The 8,567-nt window shown below is 44.6% G+C and overlaps 1 protein-coding gene across 16 annotated transcripts in view; it reads left to right on the forward strand.

Annotated features, from left to right (window-relative positions):
• Positions 1–6,627, forward strand: part of GREB1L (GREB1 like retinoic acid receptor coactivator) — a 138,306-nt gene extending 131,679 nt beyond the window's left edge. For all 16 annotated transcript variants that reach the window (XM_066992838.1, XM_066992834.1, XM_066992836.1 and 13 more), the window contains 5 exons: positions 534–761; positions 2,094–2,235; positions 2,579–2,779; positions 3,991–4,129; positions 4,957–6,627. In XM_066992838.1, the coding sequence (XP_066848939.1) occupies positions 534–761; positions 2,094–2,235; positions 2,579–2,779; positions 3,991–4,129; positions 4,957–5,120 (874 nt within the window). In that variant the 3' untranslated portion in view covers positions 5,121–6,627. The remainder of the gene's footprint in view (positions 1–533; positions 762–2,093; positions 2,236–2,578; positions 2,780–3,990; positions 4,130–4,956) is intronic.
• The last annotated feature ends 1,940 nt before the right edge of the window (positions 6,628–8,567 follow it).

The raw sequence follows: 8,567 nt of genomic DNA on the forward strand, positions 1-8,567 counted from the left end.
CCTCTGCTTGTGCACGTGTGCCGAAAGCCACTCTTGGCTTTCAGTGACTATTTGGAGTGATTTCTCAGTATTTCACTTCCCTGGTTTGTTTTGATTCGATTTATGTTTACCAATGAAAGGTTTGTTTTGGAAACTCCTGCTTTTTAGAAGGCTTTAAGCTGTTGCTCTCAGTGCTCATGCTGTTCATTACGGAAAAAATAGCCTTCCAGAAATGGTGCATGAGGTGATTCCTTTTCCTTTTCTAAATTGCTGCAGAAGACCTGATTCTGCTGAAGAGCCCGTTTTCTTAAGATGAGTAAATTGAGGGGATATGATTAATTAGCTGTTGTTTAAAGTCTGTGTTTATTTACATATTTTACAGCATGGAGAATAAACAGTAGTGATTGTTAATGGAATTTCTTGAACCTATTTACATTCCATTAACTATACATATATATATATATATATTCACACACAGAAGCACTTATATATAGCGTATGTTCTATATACGTAATCAGCCACGTTTGTGTGTTGCACGTGATACCATTTTGCAGCCAGTCCCTGGAGCCTGGGGGTACCAGTAAGAACGTCTCTTTGAAGAGTGTTCTCCAGCACATCGAAGCCACCCCCAAAATCGTTCACTATGCAATACTGGGCGTTCAGAAGTGGAACAGCAAGCTGAGTGCCAGGAGAACGAAGGCTCCGTTCTCCAGGTGCCACGTGCGTGACTTCATACTGCTCAACATAGACCTGACCCAGAACGTGCAATATGACCTGAACAGGTAGGCAATACGTGCTGGTGGCACAACGGGTTGGCGCGACGAGAAGCTTGTCGCTGTATTTCTAAATGCTTTTGAGATAAATCAGAAGGTCTGGGCTAAGGTACACAATCACAGCACAGTGGCGCGTGCTGCGCCAAAAGAGCTGCCGGAGGGAGACTGTGAGGCAAGGCAAGGGAGGGCTGCAGAGGACTGAAAAGGCAGGGATCAAAGAAGAAAAGCTTCAGGAGAAAAAAAAAAATAACGAGGAGACCAATAATAGCGGGAAGAGGCCAAAATGACAGCAGTCACGGGAAGCGTGTGGAGCTTCCAGAGTGCCTTTGTAAGAGGCAGGAGCCTGTTGTGTGACTGAGAGCAAGAGTGTAGGCAGTGGCTGAGCATTGCTATGCCACGTGCTATGAGGAGGGATTCCTGGCATTTCCTCTGCTCAGCTCTCCTCCCCATTGCCACCTGGTTTGGAAATTAAAACAGATGAACAGTTAACTTTCCGCTATAAACTTCCTTTTTTCCCCTTCTCCTTCTAACGCCATCCTAAAGCATTTGCAATAAAGCACTGTTGGCATGGGGCTTTACCTCTAATTCTCATCGCAGACATTGGACTGGCAAAATCCAATTCCCTGTCCCCCTGATCTTGGCCAAGTGAGTTTAGAATAACCCACTTTCTGGCCCTGGGGTATCTCCTGCTGCTGTTTTCAGGGATCCCATGTATTAGAGTGAGGAACTGCAGCTAGTCAGTGCAAGCCAGAGTCTGGCATGGCTTGCAGAGCTCTTGATTTCATGTTCTCTGCATGGCTGAATCATGAGATGGGAGTCAGCCCACGGACAGGAGCATCACATCTGAAGTAATGCAGGGTAAGCGTTAGGCCTCTGCTGCTTTGTCTCCCGTAGCCAAATATTTGTCCAAGCCCATTTCTCTGCTCAGAAATGGAGGCTGGACACTGCAGAGCTCTAAAATATGTCAACTCTAAAATATGGGGAAAAAATAAATAAAAAAGAGAAGGGAAAAAAAGGGAGGGGAAGAAGTGCTCAGTGCCAGTACATGACGAGGATGAGAGGCATGGCCAAACTTGCTACAGGGAAGAAACCTGCAGACATGCTGAGAAGTGAAGATTTGTTTTGTCTTTAGGTTACCAGAAATCGCTTCCCTACACCAGGAACACGCTGAGGAAATGGTTCTTAAAAGCTATGTAGAGAATTTGTACAGGAACCATATCGGATTGTCTCCAGAAATCACTGCTAGGCCAGTTCTGATTCATTTTAGCCGAGGGTGTGTGAAAGGTGGCTTACTCCCAGCAGCAGCACAGCTAGTTTAGTCATCTTGTGTTTGATGTCCAGGTATTTCTGTGAAGATGTAGATTTTAATCTGAGGACCAACAGTAGTGGCCTGCTCATCTGTCGCTTCAACAACTTCAGCGTCATGAAGAAACATATTCAGGTCGGAGGACAAAAGGACTTTGTCGTTAAGCCAAAAATCATGGTGAGTGTGTGCGCTCCATCCTACATTAAGGGTAAAATCAGGACCTGTTTACCTTAGAAAGAATGAATTTTTTTAGCCCTTTAGGTTTATTTAGTGCTTATTTGAAATCTGACATTCATAGTCTGTGGTAGGGCTGCCACCTAAATAGAAAATAATAAATACATTGGTAATTATACATTATTAACAACAATTTCTGTGCTGTAAAAATGCGTCAAAATCAAGTGGGGATTTCTGATTCTTTCCCCCAGCTGTCTCTCGCTTCCTGCCATGGCGATCCCTTCCCTAACTCCTGCAGAGATGTGCTTAGGGGGGCTAAAAGGGGCTCTCCTTGGTTTTGTTGCAGGTTTCAGACAGCCTGGCGCCAATAATGCCTCTTCAGTACGTCTGTGCCCCAGACAGTGAGCATACCTTGCTGGCAGCCCCATCGCAGTTCCTCCTGGAGAAGTTCCTTCAACACGCGACGTACAAACTCTTCCCAAAGGCCGTCCACAACTTCAAGAACCCGGTGCTGGCCATTGACTGCTACCTGAACATCGGACTCGAGGTACGAAATACACAGGGGTAACGGGGACTGGTAAACGCCAACCTTTACTGCCACATCATTTTTTAGGTTGAAAAACCCTTCTTTTGTGAACCCTCAGCATCAAGGGTAGCGTTTGAAGATGATGTAGAACAGGGAGGCTCCGGTGTTTGAGCTGAAGGACCAACTCCGCTGCGGGGCTGGCAGTAAAACCTCCTCGCTGGGTGGTACGGGCAGACCACAGATTTGTGACGGATTGATGGGATTTACAAAGGAATGGGGCACGTCCATCTGAAATAGTATTTCGTATGGAGCAAAAATCCTGAAGTGATGCCATGACAAAACTGGGTGTGCTCCATAGCTGTCTGTACAACTACCCACAGAACTTTTCAGATCATTGTCACGCCCATACTTTTACAGCTTTTTATTGTCTGTGCTTGCTTTGTCCTTGCAACAAACTTGTTCTGGCTGAGAGTTTCTGATCTGACCCTTTTCTGATGGCTCGCTTCAGTGATGGACAAAGCTCATTCTTTGTAATGCTTCTCTCCAATTACATGCTCTTCTTTTTGTGAACCCGGGTTTCTAGGGAAACTTTTTTTTTTTGCAAGTATGTCTGTAGATAGGCAGATGTAATAATTTTTGAACCCTTTGGTCGGTTTGAGCAGGGTCTGAAGCAGGGGGAAAGCCTAATACGAGTTTTGTTCTGGCCTGTTTCATGGAGGTCAGCGGCAAGGCAGAGGAGAAACCCTTCAGTACAGAAAGTGTCACGGCACTGAACCGCAGGAGGGCCCCAGTGCTGGCAACCACTTAGCTGGGGACTGCGGTCAGCAAAAGATGCGTGCCTGCACAAAGGAGATGGAGCTTCGCTAGTTTCAATGCCTGGGGAATTGGTTACCGGGCTTAACAAATGTATCCTCGTTAGAACAACCTGAACAGCCTTACAGTTGCTGTAAGCAGGTAATTCACAGAGCAGCAGGAAAGCAAACTGAATTAATGCAGGGGGTCGAAATGACGTATTTCACACTTTGTGACCAAATCTGAATTCAGTCTAGAAGTTTGTCCAGTGTGTTATTTCCTGGGAAAAGTCTGCTCAGTGCTGCTTTGGGTTCCCATTGTATTTTCACCAGCACGTTTACTCATCTGTTATCACAAGTTCGTCCCCCATTCCGCTCAGAGCCCTGCTCAGGCATTCGCTAACGGAGACGGGTTGGCTTTCTTTTCCCCTTCTGTTCCAGGTGGCTATATGCTATGTTAGCTCCCGCCCGCACTCAGTCAACGTCAACTGTGAAGGGGTGTTCTTCAGCGGACTCCTGCTCTATCTCTGTGACTCTTTTGTGGGTGCAGACCTCCTCAAGCGGTTCAGGTTTCTGAAAGGTAATCACCTTGCTCTGCTGCACATCCATGTTGCCTTGCTTGCCTGTGAAGTGGTAGCACAGAGGAAAAGGGAACGGTTAGAAGAACAAACACGTTCATTAAACAGCTCCATTTTCAGTTGCTGCTGCCATCGTTTTCAAAAGAAGCAGATGGGTTGTTTATTTTTGGAGCGTAAAATGCTGCCCCTTTAGTAGCAAGTGCAGGCAATTGAACCTTAGCTAAGCTTTGATAAATCACGTTCATTACATTATTTTAAAGTGACATCAAACAGAGACAGGAGCACAAAAACAAGGATATATGGAAATCGTTCAGTGAGTTACAGACTCTGCAAGTTGAGAGTTTAGAGAGTAGATGTTACTTACTGATGAAGATGAGAAATTCTACTCCAGCCATTTATACAATGGCAATAAATACTCAGTCCTGTAGGATGGGCAGCTCTTAGCTGGAAGATGGTGGGGTCTACCCCCGCCACAGCCTCATAAATCTTGCCAAAATTGTTACTCATCACTTTGTCTTAGTGGTAACACACAGCGAATTGCCATACACATTTAGTAAAGCTAAAACACGTTGGAAAGCTCTGGTGCGTTTGTGGTGTGTCTGAGCCACGTCCCTCTTGTGCTGAGGCTGCTGCACGTGCTGGGGTGCAGTGGGGTGATGTAGCCACTGATACTGATTATATTGGTAATGATTTAAGGATCTTGGCTCCAAGTTCACGGTCTCTGCTACGGTTGATACTAACGCCTTGTACTTATACTAATACGCAGGGCAATGGATCGAGAAAAAAGAGTTGTTATTGTACTGAAGGTCTAATGTGCTTTTACTTGAAGGTGCCACGCTGTGTGTCATATGTCAAGACAGAAGCTCGCTACGGCAGACGATAGTCCGCTTGGAGCTGGAGGACGAGTGGCAGTTCCGACTTCGGGATGAGTTTCAAACTGCTAACAGCAGCGATGACAAGCCACTCTATTTTCTTACCGGACGCCATATATAAGCTTCGATAAGACACCGATAACAAAGAAAAAAAAAACTTTTTTTTTTTAAAAAAAGTACAATCACTGTGGAGCAAAGTGCAACCAATATTTATCTAGACTTCTCTAAAGGATTCCCCAAAATTCTAAAGTAGGCTTTATTCCTAGGTATAAAATTATCACGGCAGTTACGATTTCAAGGCTCGCTCGCGGATTCACGTTATTCTCTCATCAGTCACAACCGCTAATCACACAGCCAGCCAAGGCGTAGGCTCTAGGAAGAGGACGTGATTTGGTCGATGAAGAATTCTCTTTATTTTCAGCTGAGCTAGGGGAAGAGGCTGCTTTTAGCAGCTGCTAGCTTGAATGTGTTACAAGAAACTCAACGCAGCATATTGGATTTATTGAAGATATGTGGAGGAGCGCCCACTGTTTCTCTTCAGCTCTGTACTTCGGTACGGTAATACTCAGGGGTTTGAAACTACAATGTAACGTAGGTATTTGTATTAAAAGGAATAGTCTTGTTCTCTGTGCAGTGTTAGTTGAAGATTTGTAATTGTGTATGTATTGAAACTGTCTTTGGCAAAATTTCCACAGGTGGTCAAAGTTTACTACTTAAACCTGAACAAATCAGCAAACGCGTGGCAGGCACTGTGCACACAGGTGCTCCCGGCAGCGCTACTGCACCCCCCCCAGGTACCTCCTCGGCTCCAGGGCAAGGCAGAAGGCTCACGTGGGAGCGGGCTTCTTGCGGAGGCGCTCCCTTCTCTTAGAAGTCCCGAGTAACTTGCCAGCAGAAGGCCTTCCATCTCTCACGCAGTAGAGTTTTGAACAGCTGCGGCCCATCCTCTGCACATGGAAATGAGTTCTGCTGCGTCTGCTGCCTTTGGGGGGGGGGGGGCAGTTTGCTCCATGTCATTTTCACGCAGCACCAGCTGGCTGCAGATGAGGTCTGTCAGTTCATGGCAATGTATTGGAAAAAGGTGCCAGGAGGGCATCAGTGCCTGAGCTGGATTAGGGAGAGAAAAGAAGAGTCCAAATGAATGACAACAGCTTCGGGGGAAAGCAGGGGGGAAGTCCCGGGCAGCTGGGGCTGCTCAGGAGAGATTCTGTCCAGAGCAACCACCACCTAACACCGCCAGCCCTTCGTTTGACTAACCTCTGTGCATAGTGGTTGTAGCGACAGGCATGGCGTGGGCTACTGAACAAGACTCAGTAACCTGCAAGCCGTTCCAGAAAGAAGGCGGCGCAGTACAATTTGGTTGTCAGGGTTGAAGCATACCGGTACGCTGTTTTTCTCATGCAGTTAACATTGGTTACCCAATTGGTATTTCCATATGTTTCCAAAAAAAAAAAATATTTCCTGCACATCATAGCCCCTTTATTAAAAAGCAAAGCACAGCATGTATTTAAAAGAGGTTCGGCTATGTTCATTTAATCCCCCAAAGCAATGAAATGAACATATCTTTCTTTATACTTGACCTGCAACTCATTGGAGAAGGACCTGCCAAAGCTGCATTTTTTTTTTTTTTAAACAAATAGTGTTAATTGAGCAACTTCTTTATCTGGTGAAAAGATGTTTACAGATTAAAAAAAACAAAACAAAACATAATATATTAGACTGAGGCTAAAGGAAAATGGTTTGCATATATCTGTGTTAATGTAGCTTAACTGATGCTGTACATTTAGCAAATTCCAAGTGACGAACCCAGTTCTGTACATTCATTTTTTAATTTTCCTTCAGCCACAACCTGCCTTATATCTTTTAACACGTGGAAGATGTAGAGACATAAAAGATTCAAGAACCATCTTTTGGTACACACCTGACTGCATTCCAGTGTTTCTGGTTTTGCCAGTAGGGCTGGAAGGACACCCCGATTCGCAGTGATGTGAAAGTTTGAGGTACTGAGCGGTCAGGAATAGGTTCCCTTTCGTTTGTGATGTTTGCACTAAGTTCTTAGAAGTCCAGGTGCTGAGACTACTACGGCGAGTTAGCCCTCTGGTGCAGCAGTGCAGAATTGTCCTGAAGGCTGAGCGTTAGATCAGAATGTCGGCGTATTTGCCTTCCTTTACCAAGGAACAGTAAACCAGTTTCCTTAACTCTCTGCCATGCAGAAGCAAGGAGCTTTGCAATGGAAAAGAGGATACTAATAAGTTCAAACCTTGTAGGCCTGGCCAGTTGAAAACTTTTAACTCGTTGCCTGTGAATTCCTGGAAAGGATACCATTATTTGACATCTGGGTTATCGCTATTCCATTTTCGGTTTAAGCCTCACCATCAAGGCCATTCCTATGAATGTATTAAGTTGGCCAGCATTATATTTTACCTGTAGATCTTATTGTCTATTCACAGGTTAAATTTGAATGTAAACTAAGATTTAAAGAATCATATTCAAATGCTTTTTGCTTAACTTATGTAATTGCTTTTTGTGACTTTTGGAGGAGGGTTCAAAATGTTGCTTTCCTAGTGTAAAGTTTTCTTAACCAAAAACTTGGTGAATTTAGCTTCACTAGTCAGTCTACCTCATGTTATTGTTTATGAACTGAAACTGTCTGAAGTTGTGGCTATGGTATGTTTATAATGTGCTTTCATTAAATTTGAATATATTAAGTTACCATTTAAGACTGCCTCTATTTTAACTGTTTGCACCAGACAGTTGTTTTTTTTTAAATGTCTTAAAACATAGTGCTTACACCTGAGAAACTCACAGCGCAGTGCTACACTGAACGCTACTAGATGTTACAAAAAGGTTAGTTCAGCGTAGTGCCAGTACTACAGATTTTTCAGGCTGGGTACTTGTGATCTGAGAGCAGCTTTGTGTCAGACGTACAGCAGGTAGGAGGTACACAAGCTGTGAGTACCAACCTCGTCACCTTTAGGCTTTCTGTGAACCAGTTTTCTGACAAAGCCCTTTGCGGTACGGCTCACAATCCCCTTGAAAGCCTACCAGTCATGGCCTCTGCAGGCCAGAATTCACACATCAGCCACTTCATTTTCAAGCCCACCAAAACGATGTTTCAGAGGTGGCACTGGTTCTTTGCTTAGCCCTAGACCAAGGTCAAGGGCAGATGTGCGGGCAGTGTGCAGTATAGTACAAACCAGTGCAGCCTAACTGCACTCTAAGTTCCAAAATTAAAACAAACCAAAAGTTTAAATTTCACCTGAATCTTACCCATCCCACAGTAGGGTTTTTAAGCCATTTCTCAAGGCTGAAATTATCACCTCCCATCTTACCTCATAGCAGGTGGGTACTGAGCCAGAGCTGCTGGGAACCGACCGTAAGCATGCAATGCAAACGCGTTAATTGTCAATGGTGATTCCGCTCCCAAGCGGGTAAGAACACGGCAACCATTTTCCAAGGAGTGCTTCAAAACACACAGCAGCTGCCTTTAGCTGCTAAGGTAATATCTCACATAAACAAAAGAATAAAATACACTGAAGATTCATTCACACTCGGTATCAATACAGAG

This window comes from Anser cygnoides, chromosome 2 (genome assembly GCF_040182565.1).
Source record: "Anser cygnoides isolate HZ-2024a breed goose chromosome 2, Taihu_goose_T2T_genome, whole genome shotgun sequence".
Lineage (NCBI taxonomy): Eukaryota > Metazoa > Chordata > Aves > Anseriformes > Anatidae > Anser > Anser cygnoides.